The 22,733-nt window shown below is 36.7% G+C and overlaps 1 protein-coding gene and 1 pseudogene across 1 annotated transcript in view; both read left to right on the plus strand.

Annotated features, from left to right (window-relative positions):
* The window catches only part of LOC146482091 (P2X purinoceptor 7-like), a 431,550-nt pseudogene that overhangs the window by 327,069 nt on the left and 81,748 nt on the right, over positions 1–22,733 (plus strand).
* LOC146482118 (uncharacterized) overlaps positions 1–22,733 on the plus strand; it is a 64,661-nt gene that overhangs the window by 11,021 nt on the left and 30,907 nt on the right. Inside the window, exons 2-5 of the mRNA XM_085107398.1 lie at positions 28–216; positions 11,776–11,887; positions 13,455–13,570; positions 13,950–14,049. Coding sequence (XP_084963524.1) covers positions 32–216; positions 11,776–11,887; positions 13,455–13,570; positions 13,950–14,049 — 513 coding nt within the window. The 5' untranslated portion in view covers positions 28–31. The remainder of the gene's footprint in view (positions 1–27; positions 217–11,775; positions 11,888–13,454; positions 13,571–13,949; positions 14,050–22,733) is intronic.

Raw genomic sequence — 22,733 nt, forward strand, 5'->3', positions numbered from 1 at the left:
GTGTTAACCTGCTGTTTTTGATCGCAGCACCATGATCATGATCATGACCATGCTGAGGCTTTTTGTGTTCGTGGAATTACTGTCTGCGTCTTTTAATCGCCAAGTAGCCAGTTCGAACAAGACACACCAGAACAACTCACAGACTGATGATAACTGCATTGTTCGCTGTGAAGGAGGGAAGGTTATAAACCTGAATCCGCTCAAACAAAGAAATGGGTTTGTACAACACTTATATACATAGCTTAATTAGCCCTTCAAGAAATGTGTTTCATCCTGTTATATTTTAATTTGAATTCTTATTCGTGGGATTCACTTGGAATTTTGATCACCTATCCAAGTGTTCTTTGCCTTTATTAGGAAAGTTCGTTAAGGTTTTCCAGGTTAAACAATCAGAACTATGGAAGAGGAAATAACAATGACTGTTGCTGTTTCTTCTGTACTATGTTCTCACTGATCCTGCAGTGAGAAGTAGTTTTCATCTTCTTGACAGGAGCTGCTGCAGATAAATTTGTCATTATTATACTGGAATTAGTAAGATGCTTTGTTATCTTTTCTTGGCCATGAGGGGAAGCGCAGTGGTAAGGTGATTAGCGCCTCGAGTTGAGAAATGGAAAGTCGATGTACCATCCCCTGTTTTCCTCTGAAAACAGTCCTTCTCTTGGGTTCTTCTTATTGTCTCTCCTCACCCAGTTATAAGAATGAGTATCAACGAACCATTAGAGAAACCCTATAAAATGATTCAGATTGATTAAAGGGACACAGTCACCTGGTGCACATGCGCATTAGATACCATTTCTTAGCTGATTTGCATATCACACTTCACCACAAGTCTCGCGCTGAGAAGCGCATCCTTTGAAAAATCTAAACAAACCTTGTCGAGTCGAAGTATTTGCCAGTCAAAATTATTATAGCGATTATAGACCTAATGTCATTTTAGAACACTCATTTTCTTGATACCATGGAGAATTTACTGATGGACTTGTCCAGGGAAAGTCAAACGTCAACGAATACCTCTGAAGCCGAAGAATCATTTAATTATTTATTTCGGTATCCGGTCGTGTGAAAAATTATCTTAGCTGTTTCTACGTTTCACAGTGTTTACATGAGAAGCAAATTGAGTTCAAATATTAGACAATATGTCAATTTTAAAACGTAGCGAATCGACTGAGCTGCAGTGTAGCGAAACGACTTTGTAGCGAAACTACCGGTAAGCTTTATTTCTGCTTTCAATCATATATTTTGCTTTTATAATTTCGTTTTTACAACTTCTCGGTTATCTAAATTTCGGAACCAAAGCCATGTCGTTGCTAGAACGCTTGCTCGCCCCGTAGAAAACAAGGTTCTACTGGAGGTTTTCCTTATCGAGGAGATAATCGACTGTGTACCGAAGCTTGTCTTCGTCTGAGCTCCAAACCAAGCAGCCATGACGCGTAGTTCGAATCGTTTACGAAGATTCCCACCGCACGAATCTTTCGCCAGGTTGATAAAATGTAATTTTCCACATATATATAATAGTGATTTGTTCTCCAATGTTTTTGATTGATTTCTCTCGTTATTTTAGTCAACGCAGGCGATTTCTTCCGCCCGGCGCCTTCACGTTTCCCACCTCTTCTTTTCATGTTCCGTTGGAGACGCGATCCATACTGTTTTTAACCAAATATGATAAAATAATATCATAGGATGAGCCAAAGCATACTCAGAAACAGGTTTCCAATAAAAGATTGAAAATCCAGTAAAACACTGGGAAGATTGCAGCGGATTTCTAGATGCCGACGCGTACTTTTGATTTCGGGTTGAGGTGGACGCTTTTCAAAATTGACAAAAACTAGCGTCCAGGTCAGCGCGGTCACAAAGGTGACTGTGTCCCTTTAAGTAGCAATGCCATGGAATTGTATTTCATGCAGAGAGCAAGGAGACAGTTTTTTCAAGACATACCTAATATGCTTTGGATTAGGTAATTGTTGCTCAACGGCTGTTTAAATTCGGTTATTTTTTACTGGTTTTCTATCAGTGTGATGGGCAGAGGTAAGTATTGCCGTTTTTAGCTTGTGGAAATGCGAGCGAAGCATAGTGTTGTAGTGAGGATGTGTCCGCTCACACATTCGTTCGCCCAAATACAAGATAAGACATTAAGAAAGGGCAAAAATGGCAATAAGCGGCTAACTCTGACCACTTGTTAGGACCATAGGGTGGAGGGCACAGATTTGCGCGCTCCAAAAAGCTTCGCTAGTTAACAGACCCACGTCAAAAGCATTGTTATTGCTGTTGATAGAATTCCAAATTTGTTCAATGGTAAGAAATTCAAAATCGAACATTACGTAAGCTTCTTTGTTAAAATAAATTGGAACCTCACATGTGCTTTCCTTGATGATTATGGAAGATTTGGATTAGATTAAGATTCTGGGGCTTATATGAGCTACCCAAAATATGGAAATAAAGGTTGGGGAATGCACAATACATAAAACAAGAAGTCTAAATTACAACAGATGAGAAATAACAATCGTTCATTAGAAATATAGTTATTTAATAACCCAAAATAACGGATGTTGTGTAGCCATTTCAACGTAACAAACGCCTCATCGAGGGCCCCTGAACCCGGGAGAGAGAGAAGGAATTCTCATGTGAAAGGGGCAGGGATGCTCGTCGTCTCGTTTAGGGGTGTAAGTTTAAGATTTTGGTCTCAGTGTCTTGTGGGAAAAACGCCATTATAGCGGAGCTCCGCGCGCGCCTTCGGGGCGCGCGTAGCGGAGCCCCATAGCTAACAGAATTTGGTAACCCGTGAACGCGAGAAATTTTGGTTTGGTTATGACGTCACCTTTGTCCATCCGTACGACCGTCCGTCCGTCCGTAGGCAGCGGTCGTTTCGCCCGAAAGTTGATTCGACCGACGTTGTATTGCATGGACTCACGTCGATTCGTGCGATGTTTAAAATAATAAAATGGAAAACTTACATAAGACCTACACTATAAAACGAGCGGAGATACAATCAGTAAACATTGTACAAACAAACTAAAAGAGATCCTTACGTAGAGGTGCCGAGTTTCTCCAAGATGTTAGGGATTTACCTACAAGATGATTGATTATGATCTCAAGACAAATAGCTGGCATGTCGATTTGTAACAAATATTATTGAATTGATTTACTTTTGTCAGCGGGAAATTTTACCGCGAAGTGAAAACTTAGAACTAATTATGAATTCCATATTGAATACGGTGTATTTTAGCATGTTGTATTTCGTCGTGCGAATCGACGCAAGTTCGCCCGAAACGCTTTCGGGCGAGTAGACTTTCGGGCAAAACAACCGCAATTGAAGTACCACAGGACAACTCAGGTTGCGTGAAGCTGTGCTGCGATCGTGCTGCGACCCTTGTTTATTTAGCGGGAAGTTGCTTTAAAGAAAAACACAACAACATTTTGAAGACAACAAAATACAAAGTCAAGTTATGTAACCGACAGCGGGAGAAACAGCAAGACGACTAGCGGCGGGAGAAACAAATCGACTTGCACATCATCAGAATTTTGAAGTGAAACCATCTTATCTCCGACCCGGCGCGACGGGTCGTTGAATTTTTTCTCTTGAAGTGAAACGTGTCGCTCACTTGATGTTGTAAAACGAACGGAAAATCAGGAATTGGAATAAAAGGACTGGTTATTCTCAGAAGAGGCGAGTATATTCATGTGATTTGTTGAAAAAACTTCGCTTGTTTGCTGTCTTGAAAGAACCTGTTGTTTTGCAGTGTTGACACGGCGTTTAATAAGCTAAATACTGCTAACTTTACAGGAGTCTTTTGAGCTCACTTTTTTCGGTCCATGTTCATTATTTCCGTTTAAGTTTTATTTTCTAATCTCCTGCAAATTTTCCCTTCCAAAAGCGGGAGAAAGAGTATAAATACGACTCGCGGCCGGCGGGAGAGGTGGCATAAACAGCAACCGGATCTTGAAGTGAACTCATTTTACTCTGATCTGGCGCAACGAATCGTTGGATTTTTCCTCTTGAAGCGGAACGTTTCGCTCACTTATTGTTGTAACTCGAACGAAAAAATCAGCCGTGGAATAAAAGGACTGGTTATTTTCAAAACAGGCGAATATATCCATGTGATTTTGTTGACAAATCTTTGCTGGTTTGCAAGACGTTGATTTCTCGCACTGTTGACACGCAGTTAACTTAATAACTTTAGAGCAGTCTTTTGAGGTCATTTTTTTCGGGCCATGTCTATTTTTTTCTGTTGGAGTTTTATTTTCTAATCTCCTCCAATTTTACCTTCCAACAGCGGGAATAACAGCAGGACGACTAGCGGCGGGAGAAACAAATGGACTCTTTTAGAGGCGGGATAACAGCGGCCGAAGAGAAATCATTTGACTCTGATCCGACGCAACGAAGTGAAACTTTTCGCCTACTTAACGTTGTAAACCGAACGAAACATCAGCAATGGAATAAAAGGACTTGTTATCGATCCCCAAAGAGGCGAGTATTTTATTTTTTGTGATTTTGTTGGCAAAACTTTAAGTTTGCTGTTTTGCAAGATATTGTTTTTCTTGCACTGTTGACACTGCAACTTGGTTAACTACTGTTAACTCATTTTTTTGGTCCATGTTCGTTATTTCATTTGGAGTTTTATTTTCTAATCTCATTCCTTTTTGTTTCATTTAAGAAAATTTGATTCGCAGGTTAAATAGTCACTCAAACAAACGCCTCCCAACACTGTATTGTTAGCATAAACTAATGACACGTTTTTCTTGCATATATTTATAATTTTTGCATTTAGTTCTGACAATCTTCACAGAGAACAAACACAATTACTTAAAAGGATAGAATATGTCTTTTCAAAGAACGTTAAAAGCGAATATAAAAATAGTCGATAGTGTGACCTTATTTTCATCAAAACATCCAGTGTACGCAAAATTTTATGTTTGTTCGCTCTTTTGTGCAAATGTTTGAAGATCCTTGTTTAGTTTATTTCGGTTCTGATTGCTATGAATTATCAATTTTTTTTCCATTTGTTACTCCAGGATACATGTATATTTGAAGTCTGTTTCTTGGTTAGTGTAGCCTTTTTCTCTGTGACAGTGACAGTGACAATTTGCCTCGATCATCTTTAAAACTAAAAAGAATAATAATAATAATAATAACAGAAAAATACTTTGACGTGAAGAAAACTATCAAAACTCGATAAATAGCCGATCCAGCCCTGAATTTTACCTACTGTGTACATAATATTTTGATATTTTTCTGGACCCCCACTCACATCCATGTACATGTAGCTTAGAATGTCAGCTCTGCTAAAACGGGTTTTTGGGGGTTCAAGAGGATACCTTACTACCTTAATGACAGATAGCATTTTTATTCGAGTAGAATTAGGGTTTAATTTTTAAGCGGCAGGGGTATTTTGCAGAACGCCAAACGCTGAATCCATAGAAGTCCTTTTATGCAATGGCTGCCATAACAACAAATAATTTAAAGCTAACCGTCTGTATAATCAGTGCTTAGCCCTAAACAGAAAAGAAAAGTGCTTAGACCTTGATAACTTTGTTCGTTGCTTAATGCTAAACTCTTATAGGTGGCGTAATATGCGACAATCGGCATTCAGCGTTCTGCAAAATACCCCTTCCAGTTAAGCAACATTAACAATATTATTAAGGTCTAAGCACTTTTCTATACTATTTAGGGTTATGCGATTTACCAATTGAATGCAAAGCGTGTCCACTTTTAGTGCTGCACTTTTATTTTCACCAGCAAGGGTAAAAGTTTACACTTGCTATGATCATTCTAACTCTCACTCAGCATCCCCTCAGTTTCACTGCACCATGTTGCACCCACAACAACAGTGTCGTCTCCATCTTTTTTATCATTATCATCAGATGTGGGTTTGTTAGCTTGTAAAAGACATTGGCCTGGCACTTTTATTGTCGCTAATGTCTGTCCCCTTTGCCTCTCGTAGATGACTAGTTATTAGCACAATCTTTTCATTTTTCAATTTTTTCTCGTATGGAAGGGAGTGTTTTTCAACTGAGTGTCAAGTTCAAAAACATAAAGAGATTCTAACCCTCCAGATGGTAGTAACTCTTCCCAACTGTTATCCTAGTTCTCGGTTTCATCGCTTCTTGAAGGTTGCGTGACTTCGCAAATCTTTGGAAAAATGGAGATGTTTTGAATGGTCTAGGTATACTTTAACTAGCTCTTCAGAAACCACAAAAGTGGAAGAAAAGACTGCAATTTCTTTTGCTGTGTTCAGCTTTCCTTCATTGAAGGAATAAGGCATAAAGTCATTAACAGTATTGGTCATGCTGTTCCATCTAAAGAAGTTGACGGAGATTCAAAGACATCTTAATTTGCACCTTGATTTCTCTTTATCCGTGAAAGAGCATGGAATTCTGCCCATCATGAAGCCAGCCAACCATTTGACATGAAGCGCACGGCTGCTCTTTCTTAACGTTGCAGGTGTCTTTGACAAATTCCATGTATAACTCTAGCCACAAATATTAGCAAAATAATTATAGCCGGGTACATGTTTTTTTGAACTTTCAGATGCCTTCATGTAATCGTGATTTGCTGGGTCCTGTTGAAAAAAAAACCCGCCTCCTTCTCCCTCTCTGTTACAAAAGCCCTTATGTAATCTGACAACAGGTGCATTGTCAATGTGCAATGCCATGTCATGAGCAGCCCTCGACGCATTTCGTTCCGTTCTTTATCTTCGCAATTTCATAGTGAGCTAGTCACAGTCATCTTCTAAATTTCTTCGTCTGATTTGTCATGAAATCTTTGAAAATATTCCATTTTATAGAACTGCCATCGATAATGGCATCTTGGCCGACTGCAGAATTAGTCCTTCCCAGCTAGTTTCCCCCTGGCCACTGCTTCCATGTAAATGAATCCTGATGCGGTAATCAGACTTGCAAATTCTGGACAATTCGGCATCTCAGAACCTGACCTCGTCAAACAATAGCATTATCCAAAACGTGAAAGGGAAAAATTTAAAAATCATCATGGGCCCCCATCTGGATAAATTATGAACCCTCACTCAGAAGTGTTTTAAGATTTGCCACTGCCTGGGCACAAAAGCCATGCACAGAGGGTGTTACCTTTACTGGTAGGTTTAGATGTTGTGTTTTGGTTGTAACAAAAAACAAATTGATGTAATCCTATTTACCTTCACAGATCATGACAGATATGCTGAAAACACAGTATGGCCCATGAATCACTTTGTTAATGGAAGTTCTTGTTGAGGCAGTTCATAAACTTGTAAATTATGCATTCTTGTGTGAAAGTTTCTGTGCACTTTCCTCATCAAGGAATAGATCCAGTTGTGTATTAAATTTCTTACCTTATGATAAATGTTTATGATGGCAGGAACCAAATTAAATGGGCACTCGCTGAGCATATAAAATTTTTCTTCAGCAGTAAAGATTTTAATTAGTCGGCTAGGCAGGGCTATTGCTCTAGCTTGGTGTGTACAATAGAGATTGGCCACTGGATGTCTGAGCCTACAATAGCTGTGTTTATAAGCGACAGTCAGCACTGTCACTCAATCATTCTTATAACTATTCAATTGATAAAGAGGCTACAAAAATATCCTGAACAAGGGGCATTCCCTGTATGCTTTAAGACAAAACGTCACCTTACCTTTAGTTATATATATATATTTTTTCACAGAGCCTGAATATCAGCTGTTTCTCATCTCTCACCAATCATCTAGAGAGGAGATGGCTGATATTCAGGCCATGTTTAATACAACCAGACCCTGGCTTCTGTTGATAACTGTGATTACAGACAAAAGGTCAAACTTCTTATCAGCCATCTCTTTTTTTTGAAAGAAAAATTTAAAACTTGGTAGTGGGTAATGAATTATGAAATATACATGTACAGTTATTTATTTTTACAGTGCAGTCTCAGTTATTTGAACTCTCAATTTTTCAACACTCCCAATTCCTTGAACAAATAGTTGTTCATTCTCTTGCCTTTGCTTCAGTCAGTTTTTTGCCTCCTATTTTCGGAACAAAATTCAGTTTCCCTAGGAAGTTAAAAAAGAAATTGGTACTTCCACTGCAGTGATTGTCACATAACATTATACAAATGTTAATATACCAAGTAAATTGTTTTCTTTTACTTACTTTTGATTATCCAGCAATAACTGTTACTTTTCATGGGTTTTGTGACGTCAGTAACCAGTGCTAAAGTTTTCTTAGCCTGCAAGCAGTCCTCCTTTTTTCCTCAGATCACACAAGCAAAAGCGCCGGCAAAATTATGCAAATTAGAAAAGCGAACGAGGAGGGGTCGCGGCTTCCTCATTCGCTCGATCTATCGCGCGCTACAGAAGTTTGGAAAAGAAAGAGACTGCTCGCAGTCTACAGTTTTCTTCACCTTATCACATAGTCTTGTATAAGTTTTTCAGTAACATAAGGAAAAACACACTGTCCAGGGCTTATGTAAAATCTTTCTTTATATAAAAAATAGTTTAATACACTGATTGTTTTGGAGAATAAAGTGATAAAATGCTTTTAATTTGCAATATTTCAAGCAAAGTATTAGTTTTACATCATTTTGTGAATTCAGAAGAGGACTATTTTTGTATATGCACCCTCAACTCTCTTTAGGCACTCTTGTTCCTTTTATTTTTTTTTTCTCAGAGAAACAGGATGATGAAAATTAAACTAAGGAATATTTTTTAGAGAATGCTTATTAAAATTAATGATACATGGTAGGTATTTGGCTGTGTAAAAATGAATGGGACTTCTCAGATGAGGTGCTATCTATAAGCTGGAGTGATGAGGCTGCAGCAGTGTAGTGTTTAGCAGTCTAATGACTTCTTCAGTTGGGATTTTGCTTGTAAGGACAAAAGGTTAATGGGTTGAAGAAAGGCCTGTTCCGTAATTGAGAAACGAGAGAATAAAATCTGCAGTGTAAATTTTTTGGTGTAAGGAAACCACTTAATTTTCTTCTCAGTATTACCTCAGTAAGGAAATGTATTCCATGAAAGGTAAAGAAAAACTCTGACCTTGGCAGGATTAAAACCCATGACCCCATGATTTTGATCACTGATGGTCCAAAATTAATCTTCTCATTAGGGCAATGCAAAATTTAAGTGGTTTCCTCCCACATAGAAATTTACACTCCCAAGGATAATTCTCTGATTTCTCAGTTGTATAATCAGCACTACACAGCACAAAATTTCATTATCTCTTAATTGCTGTGTTATTTTCAACTTTACTCCAAGTTAACTCTCACGTAGCAAAATGTAGAAAAAACTGCTGGGGATAACTGGCTCTTCATAACTGCCTTTTTGGTAAAGATTTTTACAGGGACAGTTGAGGATTTACAGCCAAGTGTTATTTGATTCCATGTCAAACAATTTACTAACTTGATTTAAAAAAGGTACAGATGACTAGGGACTGAAAAAACATTTTTTTCTTGTTGAATAATTAGTTTTACGACATTTATTGCATTCAACATAGAAAGAACACACCCCTTACACAAATTGGAGTTGAGATTGTATGGGAGAACCAAAGTTCATTGCCATGAATGAAAGGATATTGGGACACATATCTGGCACCCCGTGTAGATTTTGCAGGGGCAGATGACATCATCACCAAATTGGCAAAGGAGAGAACCTAGGCTAGGATTGAGGTCATCAAACGCACTCTGAAATCCAGTTTTGATAATTACTAGTTTTCATATATGGCATTCAGAAGTGATTGATAAGAGGCAGCCAATTACTGCTGTGGTTTCTCTGAACAAAACATTATCACTTTGCACTCTCAAAACAAAGAAACTAATGTGATTGACAGGAAGTCATGAAAGGTTCATGTTTTTCTATCCCTACCAAAACAAATGGGAAATATTATACTGTATTCTTAGATTAAGTTAAGAGCAAGAAAGACATCTTGACTCTCTTGTAATGACAACATCAGTTGCATGGAACTGAGCACTTAGTTTGAGTTTATACAAAAAACCAAAATAAACAACTTTAACTGTACAAGAATAGCTTTCAACCTGGGAATAACAGAAATTTTTAAAAATGAACTTTTCAATCTAATTTACATGTATTGAATTAATGAGCTACAAGTGCAGTGAGAAAATAGAAAAATGACATAGAGCTAATTTGACTTGAAATATTTCTCCTGTGTTCAAACATCTCCAATGTGCATCTCCCTCAACAGAACCTAAACATCAACAAAAGCAAATCACTCAATTTGACTAGAAAATGATGAAATTTAAAATATTTTGTAAATCCCTATAATTTATAATGACTCGTTTTTCAATCCGGTGTACTAGTCAGCTGCCTAGTATTAGTGGACCACATGAATTCATATAACAACACTGGCCTACTATTGTCCGTATTAGCTTGCAATTTTAATATTATCTTGATTAAAGATTTCTTTTAGAAAATTGCTCCCTCTTCCAAACCACATTGAACAGTTTAAAGGTGTGTATGCATACATAAAGATTTGAAGTTATCTTACCTCATTGATTGACAGAGCTGTCGGACCTTTCGCCTTCCACTGACACAGTAAAACCCCTTCTACTTTTGACATTTATCACATTAAAAGTTTTCCCTCAACCCAACAAATCTGCTGTACAAAGAACGGAACATTTCCACACAGTTGCGCAGGAAAAATAAGACGAGGCGTAGGAAAAATTCGATCGCTTCTAAACTTGAAAACTCATGCAAAGTTTACCAACGCTTAAATAGATCCTTTCTTTTTTTTCCACCATCCCAATACAGGAAGATGTCTGAACACTGATATCTTAATCCTGTTTTATCCAACTCTCTAGAACGAAGCAAAGATCGCAAAGACAACTAAAATCGTTCCCAGAGCCCGCGTTACCCTTATCCAGCGCCCGTTCCGCTGCTTAAGGGTAACGCAGGCTCTGAAAACGAGTTTGCCGCCATATTTGTTAAAGAAATTTTTAAATTAAGAATCTGGGTACTAGCTAGCCTCCCTCGTAGACGCTCTTTTGGCTCGTCACGCAATCTTTTCTCCCCAATAAACACTGCTCGTTGGCGAGGAAAGATTGTGTGACGAGCCAAAAGAGCGTCTACGAGGGAGGCTAGGTACTAGCAATCTCATTCCCATTGAAAAACGCGCGCGGGCTTTGGGGACGAGATTGGGGTACACGACCCCACAAGCTGCATAGCTTAAATACTCATCGTGTCAAAATAAAGGTTTTGCTTACTTACTTACTTACTTACAAGCGCAAAGATCAACCAATCGCCAACCCTTGCTCGGTGAAAGGAAAATTAAGAAAAAATGCCCTCTGTTACAACAAATCAGCTTTAAATAATAAATGTGTTTTCTGTATTGCATTGTTATTGTTGATGGGGAGTTTGCTGCATATGCACAAAAAATATTTATAACTGCAGAAAGGATGAGGAACTGTTAAGGTTACTATGTCCATACGATAAGCAGATTTCTCTAAATGCTATGTCTGTATGAAAAAAAATTGGAGCTCCGCTTTTAGGCTTGGCTAAATATATATATTATTTAGCCGAGGTCTCGTTTAGTTTTGCACGCGAAGAAATATAATGTTTTTGTGTATGATGTTTTTGTCTGTGTTTCAAACTGGTCTCTTTTCGGGGTCAAAAAAAGTTTGGGTCACGCCCAGATTGGTCTCCTATACCAGTTTAATTTCAAATTTCTGACAAGCATCCCCACCCCTTTCATATGGGAGTATCCCCCCCGGGCCCCCGAACAATCCCAATGTCACGAATACTGAAAATGGAAATGACCGGTATTCATTTTCTTTGTTTCATATTTCAAGTTGTATTTACCCTACAGGTTTACTACCCCCGCGGATGAAAATAATTACATGTACGGCTATTACCCATGCAAGCCATTCATAAAAGAAGAGAGTCCGGTGAAAGGAGAATGTTACGGTGATGATGCAGTGGTAAGGTTCCCTTTATAATTAAAGCGAATGATGAACAATAGTCCATACGGTAGAACCAAGTCATTTACATTGATAGAAACGCTGCTATATACGTCCTCTTGGGCCAATCAATGGTTCACGTCCAGAGGCATAGTACAACTTAAATTTCATTTTCTCAGAAGATGTGAATGTATCCGTCTTTTGAAGGATAGCGTTCGAGAGTCAGGGAGCTCTCCAACTACGCTCTCTGGAATTTTTTTCCAGAGAAGACCATTGGTAAGACAAACGACACAAAAGGTGCACGATGATTAAGACTTTCAGCCCACGACAAAAATGTCGTCATCACTGTGCCAAGTCCTCATGAATTATTTATTAAACGAGGCCCGGTTTTGCCCCGGAATTTTAAAATGAAAAAGATTGCGTGTTTTCCTCACGTTAGGCGTTTGTACAAATAAGTCGTAAGGAACAATACTGTTCAAACCACTCTTTCCGATATGAATTCACAAAACTGGACAGCAAAATTCATTCATAGACTTATTTAACGGCCATTTTTGTTTACATTGCTAATTTTAGTAAATACAATATAGAATACAACTACTTATGCTTAAATGTGAAGTATATGGTTTGTCTTGCCATATTTGTTGCGAACACGTGCAGTGTCAAGATTATTCAGCCCTGGTCAAACGGCGCATGATAGTCAATGATGGTAGTCAAAACTATCATCAACTATTATCAACTATCATGCGCGTGGTCAAATGGAAAACTATCAACAACTATCATTACGAATTTGAACATTGTCAAAGTGAATGATAGTTGGTGATAGTTGAGATAGCATATGATAGTTGGTGGTTACGTCCAGACTCTTTGTTTTTATTTTCTACGTTGCAACGGTAGCCATTTTTTCTTCATGGCTTTTTCAAATTTCAAAATGTACCCTGAAGAAGGGAGGCCGTGCCTATCCAAATATTGGAAAATATATTTCCCTGACGGTGAGATCAGCCTTACTCCTATTTGTTTTATTTGTTCAACAATTTGTGGCTCATTAGATCCTTTACTACGGGATCCAGTGCCTTGATTTTGTTGCAGTGGTCCTTCCAAACACAGTTAGTGGTTTCTATCAAGTAATGTACGGCTGTGTGCGTGAGTGAAACCCTTTAAAGCACACGAAACCGAAAATATTATTCCCGAAGGAGTTTGCTGAAAATGTTTGGTGAGGAACAGTTGAAAGTGTTTGGCGAGGAGACCTCAAGAAACCACCAGGCTTATAAGAGAAGCCACCTCGGCTGTCATTAACAAATAGAAAATATGGTGCTGCGTAAGTTCGGCTTGGTCAATTCATGATTTTATAGAGAAAAACTTGAACATTTTTTTCTTAAAGGTGGAAAAACAAGATGAAGAAGTAAAACATAAAAAAATTAAAAAAATTAAGAAAAATAAGCAGGACAAAGCTAATAGGCTTAAATTTAGTGGGGAATTACGTCATAGCCCTTTCATCCCAAGGCCAATTTTTTGTTATCTTATTCCTTATTCCTTATGTCGCAAACACTTTTGCTTATAGGTATTACACAGAGCTTAATTTTTTTTTCAGATTTGTATGTGGACTACAGAGGGGGCCGAAGTCTATCAAAACATCGGGAGACATAGCTCAGTAAGATGCTTTTTCCATGAGATCCGCGGAACTCATCTGGAATACAACAACACAGAGTATGTACTGACGTATTTAATGCGACATGCACGTGATTCAGGTTTGAAAAAAAATGCAGACCAGGTCTAAAATGTAGACTCATGCTGAGTACTTACACTATATGCTACATTGGACCTAATTTTGAGAATTTTAGAGGATAACTAACTTGTAACACTAGACCGTACTTAGACATTTCAGTGTTGAGGTTGCATAAACCTAGCCGGAGCATTTGATTATGCTTTCATTAAACTCAGACATTTTATGGTTATGGACAGAGTAAGGGTACGGTTAGAACTGGCCTATGCTTTGGTTCAGTGCTAGGCAGTGCGCTCTCTATATTTTACTTCCATTCAGTCTACAGTCTGTAGAGTGTGAACTTTTGTGTTCATTTGTTTTTAGCTATGCTCCAGATTGGAAGGCTATTGTTTTCTTCAAATGCGATCAAGAAAATACAAAGACAGTGCAATTTTCAATTATTAACAGTACTTATAACCCAAGGGTAAGGAAAGATTATAAACTTTGATTTCTTTTATCCCATTAATTTATATATCATGCTTCATAAAAAAAAAGCAAGATTGATTGGTAACCATCCGTCCATTGTGGGTAAATGAAATGATAGTTTAGTTAACAATCACAGTATAAAATCATATCTATGACCCTAAGATGTTACTCTGAAATTTTCCTTCGTCTTTTGGCTCCATCTTCGCTACGATCCTACCTGTAAAAGTTTTTAACTCGTGGAGTACTCATTTTCTCATTGTTTCAAACAGTCTAGTGACAGTAGTATCTCACAGATGACTAGACCAATTTTATTAATGTATTAATTCCAAATAGATACAATGCCATGAAGGTGTAGGAGGGGGCTTAATTATATGTAAGTTTTAGGACATCGGGAGGGTTTTAATGACATGCAGACTTATCATTGTAAGAAAGTAGGGGTGTAGTTTAAATATTTAATGGGAAGACAGTAAAGAAAGACGTATATAGTGACGTGGAGTTAAATGACTGCCCAACCATCCTGGCGGTATCGCTCTTATATCGGAAAAAACCAATAGAGAAGTAGTTAGATATATGAGGGTATCAACTCACGTTTCAAAAAATGATAAAAAATCCCATACAAATCCTTATAAATCGAATATTTTTCCAAACCCCCATAAACCACACATTATCTCACCCCAATAACTACATAAAATACTATTTCAGCCTTTGAATTCAACACCTAACTCCTGCAACGGAGACGTCAAAAACCTAAAAACCTAAATTTAGGTTTTTCATAACCTAAATTTTTCTCCGTTCTGTTTTTAGCCACTTTATAACATTTGAAATAAACTTTTCGAGTAAACTTTACTTCAAATGTTTGTAATTTATTCACGCAACTTCACTGAAAAATTTCACAAATGACTATGTGTTTCACTGAAAAATTTCACAATTGTGAAGCAAAATTGTGACGATTGTGATTGGTTGAGATAATCATACGACTGTCATATGACTTGTAAACAATAGAAATCTGATGACTCATTTCATAGGGAAAGTCCCTTATGTATGACATCATCAAGTACACGATGACACAACCCAAAGGGGACTGGACACTAGTTTGTTAATACACGTGTCGGCCATTTTGTCGCCATTTTGCGAAGAGCTTGTGTTTTCATGTTTATGGTTCCTGTTTTGGGATTTTTGAACATTTATTTCTCCACTTTCATCGTTCTGATGTTTGTAGACGCTTTTTGAGGTAAGAATATCATTTATCTTGCACACAACAATAGATTTTTTTATTGAATCGACTCGCTATCGAATATTCGTGAAACCGTGACTGTATGATAGAATGAGCTTATTTATTTTTGCAAATCGACTAAATCCTTGATTGGGATCCAAGAATTAAAGGTATCATTGTATCCTTTCCACTTTACCAAAGCTTGTTTCCTCTTGTAATCTCTCCTGATGACTTTATCGATTCTGAATATCTCCTGTTTGGCTTTCAATAATTCTGGTTCATAAAAACTCCCTTTAATCTCTTCATTATTGAGATCTTTCAGTTTATAAGTGATTGGATTCGTGTATTGTATTTTATCGATAATGAAGACCTCTTCTGACCAGTTTTCTGTATAACCTCGATCAAACAGCTTTCTTTTATACTTTGATATTCTAACCTTTTCACCAACTTGAAATTTTGCTTGGGATGACGATTGTGTTAAATTGCCAAATAGATTGAAGTAAACAGTCCCTTCATTCTTTTTCTTGGATGCTTCTGTCGGTGTCATTTTTATTGAACTGTGTTTAGTGTTGTTATAATGCTTCAATATTTTAGGCAAAATATCCAGATACATTGTATTGCCTTGAGCAGTGAATCGTTTCCACATTTTATTTTTAATCGTTCGATTCCAGCGCTCAACAACTGATGACTTCTCTTCATTTTCAGTCGAATACAGTGTAATGTTATGTTTATTGAGCAAGTCTTTGAAATGTTTGTTGTAGAACTCTGAGCCTTTATCAGTCCACAGATACTTTGGTTTTTGACCCTCTTTGAATATGCTTTGAAATGCTTTAGTTATAGTCTCACCTTTTTTATCTTTTAATGGAACAATCCAACCGTATTTACTTAAAACATCTATAGTCGTGAGAAGATACCTATTACCTTTATTCCATTTACTGAATTGTTGCATTTCAACAAGGTCAGCAGCCCATATTTCATCAATATTATTTACAATAACACGCCGCCGAGTAAAGTTACGTCTTATGGGTTTATGCAGCTCATTAGCTAATTTTTCTTGCCCGTTTTCCTCTTTACTCGACGGCTTTTGACGTTTTTTGGAACTCCAAGACCCAGTTTCTGTTTTGTATTTATTGCATTTCTTGCCAACCAATGTCCCCATTGTCGTTCGGAATATGGAACAGCATCCAATGACTTTACCATCTTTTTGTCAGCTTTTAATTTACATTTTTTGTCATCTTTGCAGACTGAATAATCAACATCATGTTGCATGGCTATTGCATCTGTTTTGCCTGTTGGTTTATCGTATATTTCCAATATTTGCCCTGTTTTGGGGTTATATTTTACTTGATTCTCCAAATCATTGTATGGACCAGTGTATTTATGACCAGGTAATACCCAACCAGCTTTGGGTTTTGGGAGCTTACCAATCATTTTGTGTATATCAATTAAACCACCGCTTTTGGGTCGTCCTTTGATTCCCTTTTCATACTCATCCCAATTTGGTGGGTGCCAACCAATTGCATCATAACTTGAGCATTTCGGTGTATTGTGATATTTGCTTCCAATCTTGACCATGCTTTCACAAGGATAATCTTTGTATTTTTCTAATGTCTTTTTCCCAGCCTTGCCAGACCAAAATTGACTCGACAATATGCCAGTATCTGTACTGAAAGCACTTTTGGCAATGTCTCCGGATTTGTATCTATCAAAGACTTCCTTTGTTGATGGAATTAATGTTCCAACAACATCCATTGACTTCGACGCAACCTTACCTGGTGTACCGAGTTGTTCCAAAATTGTATTCAAATTACCACCATCAAGTTCTTTTCGGTCAGTTTTGTACTTTCTTTTTGGCCCTACTTTGGTTGATAATTTATCAAACATCTCTGATCCAGTCTTTTGAACAAAAGGTGTTGCTTTAGAGATAGCATAATCAATAGCTTTTTTCTGCAATTTAGGGTTTCTAAGTGCTTCAGACCCATAATATCGACCCATTTCAACTGCTTTCTTTCCCATCCATGGTAATGCATGTTGAATTAACATATCAGCACCAGTTGATGCTAAAGTATCCATTATGCTCGCCCCTTCGAACGGGCTATTTACTTTCCCTGTTTTTTAACAAATTTGGTTTTAGTTATACCACATTCAGCACATGTACAGAAGAACATGAGCCGACCATTTTTGGCTTGCTTGTAACCTGCAGGCTGAACACATTCAGTTTCTTTCTTTTGTTTAACACAATATGATTTGACCATTTTATATCACTATATTAGATTAATTATCATCAGAGTCAGACTCATAATCCGTCTCATAATCCTCTGACTCAGAATTTGTTACCAATGTACACCATAAACATAATTTTCCTGAAAATTCTGTGTATTCATCACACTCTTCACAATATCTTATATCAACCATTATACAAATTAATTAGATAATTTTTTAAAATATTGGATTATAAAATTATGATTGACACTTTGATTGTTCATGTCAAAATGTGCATTGTGGATTGTTTTCAATATACTTGTACCCTTTTGTCTCTCAAATAAATAATACAAACACCAATAGCCACATAATACTGAATCTCTTTCCTGGATTTCATCACCTGAATACATTAATCGTTTGCCACTTGTTGACATGAATTGCATAATTTCTTTTGGCATAATTAACCCAAAACTATCAAAATATTCTACATATTTGTCTCCGTTTCGATACGCAACCCAATGTGTACCTGGTCCAATCTGTGAATCCAGGTTAATGATACCAACTTCATCTTTTTTCATCTTTTGTGGTAGATTATCTCTGCTGTAAATGCCTCTGAAGTGTTTTATTTTGAGTTTTTCGACCCAATCAATGAGTTCAAAGTTACTGAGTGGTTTATTTATGAATTTCGCAGAATGTCTCCGATTAATGGAATCCCCTTGAATGGACTGTTTTAGCCTAACAACAGACCTTTTCCTTTTTTGGTTTTTTTTTTACCTTTGCCATATTGATCCCATGTACCGAAAAATGGAGGCGGCCTATAATTAACTGGTAGGACCAAACCACCATCTTTTTTGGTTGTGTTTGGAACAAAAACTGGGACCGATCTTCTGGATCTACTTCTATCCACCTGTAACCCTTTACCCATTAATGCATTCAAAACCATTGGAATGCCAATTGAAGCCAGTAAAGTCCCCAAAAAACCTCCTGATTGTGTCTTAGTTGGTTTAATTACAATCTGACCACCAGTATGTATTGCATTGACAATTTGCTTCTTTTGTGCTTCAGTGAGCCAATCTTTGTATTTTATTAATTGATCAATTTTATTTTGAGGAATGAGGAAACCACCAGCTTGTCCTCTACCAAATATTTTATTGACTCCAACATTTGCAAGCCCAGAAAGTGCTCCAGTAGCTAATGGCCCAACTGCTTTTGCTGCCATTGGTAGTAATTTTGTGCCAATTTTGAATAATGATGATCAAAGACTGCCTCCTTGTTGTACAGCTTTTCGTATCTGTGTTTTGCTTATTTTAATATCTGCTCCAGTTTTGTTTTGCATTGCCTTTTTCAGCCTATTTATTTGTGTTTTGGTTAACATCAGCTGATCCGGTCCAGTTAATTCAGAATTTGATAATCTTATTGTTATTGCCGAATTGTTTTTTAATGCTTTTGCTAGTTTATCTTTTTGCCCAATTGATAGTGTTACTCCATGTGAATGATAAGTTGTCATATCTTTTATATAACTAACGTTACATTAAAAATTTATTCCATTTATCGAAACAATATTTTACCATCCTTCTGGATGAGCTCAGCTTCTTGTTCATATAATGTCAATGCATAAACTGAATATGCAGCGTTTGTTGCACCAGATAATTCATAATGAAATGTCAACTTTGTGGTACCATCTTTGATATCCATTTTTTGTTTTGTTAAATCGAAATACAAGAATGGAAATATTATTTTGAAATTGTTGACATTCAATAAAGTTCCTTGAATGTACTCATTGTTTGCATGCACATATTTGAGAATATCTCTGTAAACTCTGGTTGGTTCAGCTTCCGGTGTATAATGAACATCAGGATATTCATTGCCATTTCCAACTGTCAGATGACAATTTGACATTTTCATATCATTTGCTACATTGAATGTATTGTACAAAAATGGATTTGCTGTTTGTGCTCCAATATTTGCATCATTGATAATGAAAACAAACACATGTCTTGGCTTTGAAATACCACTTGTTATCTGAAAATTACCACTTCTTTGTGTTGATGAGTTGCTTCTTTCCACATTTTCACGCAAATAAACCCATTTATGTGGCTTCAAAAACTGACTCATATACAGTGATTGCCCCTCTGAATTGAAAGTTATTCTTGGTACAATCAACTCCATTCTGGTAATAATTACACGACAATCAGCTCCAGCTTGCCATATTAGAATAGTATCAGATTCAATCTGCAAATTTAATTCCAATCTTGTTGATGGTAATAACTCATCCATCAATGCTTCAAAGAATGAGTATCGATTCAATGGTATTTCTGTATTGACAACCACTGATAGACCCAAAAGTGCTTTTCTTACAGCAAATCCTTTATTGTAGTTATCTTCAGCCGATCGTTCTTCAGCGTGTCGGTTTGTATCCAGATAGAAAAACTCATTTGTTGCTGTCGATTGAGCATATCCTGGACTATATTCCAATAGATTCTTAATATTTACACAATGATTTGCATCATTACAATCATATACCATTTTACCATTCAATCTTACATCGAAATCATGTATAAGACTGTGTGAACCATTAACAATACCATTATGGTCTTCAGCTGCTATATTTGCATTCTGCATTGTTTGGACTTTGAAACAAACTGATATTCTTGCATTATACCAATCAAATGGGGTCACTTCTCCTGTGTTGTCAACAACAAAACGATAACCATCTTTCTTTTGTGACCTATTATTCCCTGGATTACCAGTATTCAATGGTGTCTCCAATTGGAAGAAGACATCTTCATATCTCTCAATGTATTTTGGATTTCTGAATGATTTCATTTATACAGATATGTTACATTATTTTCATTTTCTCCTTCTTTTGAGTTTTCCACCGGATATCATCCTATTGACTCTCTCAGCTATTTGAAAATCAGTCAGTGGCTGCTCCATTTTTGGTTGGCTCATTGTCACTGATTTTGTTTTGGAAGGTTGTTTTTTGCTCAATAATTGAATTATTTTATCACCTGCTTTATTACCAGCAAACTCACCAGTTTTGGTGACTGCTTTTTCAGCTGCAGTTTTGGCTCCTTTTTTAGCTAATTCTTTTGCTGTTTTTCCGAAAAGTTTTGATCCAACTGATCTGAAAACATCCATAATTCCTTCACCGTGGATATGTTTCATCGCACAACGACCCAATTCTGGGTCAAAACGTGGCTTAAATTCACTTTGTCGTACCATATATTGATATATTATATTAAACTAGACCTGAGAATCAAGCTCATGAACCAGTCAATGCCATTCAAGTCAATTGGCCGACCCAAAGCGTCAGTCACTGTTATCCCCATTTCTGAAATAATTGATTTGGAAACTGGACTGAATAATGCTCTTTTTGGCTCAAAAGTAAAGGGATAACTCCTTGTTAAATTGTCAGTGGGTATCATTATCAGTGTATTTGTGAATCGTCCATCACTGAGGCTATCAGTTATTATATCACAATTAATGTTCAAAACGTCAATATCATTGGTAATATTTGGCAATTTTGTCCCATGTTCAGTTTGGTTAATTAACTTTGGTTCAAATCCAATAAGCGCTCCAAAATCAGAGTTTCTAATATCAAGCTTCCATTGGTTGTCCAGCTCAATGACAACTCTATATGATGAAAGCACAAAATATAGATTGATGCCCTTGCTGGAAGATGGTTTATCTCCATTTTGAATTATTGATTGAGTGATATAATCATCAAGATCATCATATGAATACATTCCATCAACAAATGTGATTGTTTTCCATTTTGTACCATTATCTGGGCTGTATTTTATTGTATTATTGTTGTATCCTGCATTGACATTATGCCACGAGTATGTCATTGAAACTCGATCAACAGCTAGCTCATGTCTCATTGTTGTGTCAAGCTTCAATCGTGGATCAAATTTGATAATAAAGTCTTCAGGCCGACTTCGACCTATTTTTTGTCGGTTAACAGATGAAATATGTATCGCCCTTTCTTGCATATATTATTTGATTATATATTGTTGCAATAAATCAATGAGTTGTTTGTTGTTTATTAAGCCAAGTTGATTCAATTTATGGGCTATTTGTGAAAATTCCTCTTTGACTCCATTATTGCCAGCCAAAATGGATCCACCAAGCAATTCCATTCTGTCAATCAAATCATTAGCATCATTGAAATAAACAACACCAGAGCCCAATTTCTTGAATTTTTTGCTGGATTTATGGATTGGAATCTCACTGAGTTGGTTCAATTCATCAAATACCATTTTGGCAATATCACTGTATTTCTTCTTTGAATTAAATCTCTTGGTCAATAAATCGATTGTATCGAAATCAACCTTTTTGTCCATAAATTTGCGTTTATCTTTTGTTGCCACAAGTCTGAGTTGTCCCATTAATTTTGGAATATCGATCATGAGTCCACCATATTTCCCAGAAGATGATATTTTGTATGCATTTCTCTTTGGTTGAGTATAACCAGAACCTTTTTTGATGGTTTTCATTCCTTCTGGGATTATTTTAATGCGCCCTCTGTATTTTTGCAATAATTTTATATCTTCATCTATTTTATCAATTTTGTCTTTATTCTTGGTCTTTCCTTGCCCCTTGGATAAGGGGCCCTTCTTTGCTCCAAGTTTTTTCAACATTTTGCCAATATTTTCATCATAATCATTGATATCGATATCCCCTTGCATAGAAGCTTGGAGAACAGAACTCGGAGGTGCAAGATCGTATTGAATCAATTTTTGGAACTCATCATCATCAAAACCAGCATCCAAATTTGATTCAACATCAGGTGTCATCATTGCTGGTTGATAGCCAATTGGTAGCTTTGCTTCTGGTGATTGTGGTTGTGTTTCAGGCTGATAAGTTAACATAGCAATGTCTTCCAAACCTGAAGTCAACCCTTTTTGGTTTTTCTCCAATTGTTCAATCAGTTTGTCTTGCTTTTCATCAATTGTTTGTTTTGTTTCCTCTTGAGCTTTAATAATTGGTTTGAAAGTTTCTGATAAACCTTGTTGTAAATCTTGTTTATCATGCTTGTACTCCTTCAATGTATCTCTAACTTGTTTGGTTATTGTTCCAGCCTTAATCTTGGCTTCAGATAGTTGTTTTAATCTTTGTAGATCCATTATATTATTAACTTATATAATGTATTGATATACATGGAAATCCCAAATTATGATAGACATGATAAAAACACTAATTTCAAAAGATTGTATGGTTACATGCCAAGTGACACGTTTCGGATGTTAATATGTGGTAAT

The sequence above is a fragment of the Pavona decussata genome, unplaced genomic scaffold (assembly GCF_977016875.1).
Source record: "Pavona decussata unplaced genomic scaffold, jaPavDecu1.1 SCAFFOLD_47, whole genome shotgun sequence".
In the NCBI taxonomy this organism is placed as follows: Eukaryota; Metazoa; Cnidaria; class Anthozoa; order Scleractinia; family Agariciidae; genus Pavona; species Pavona decussata.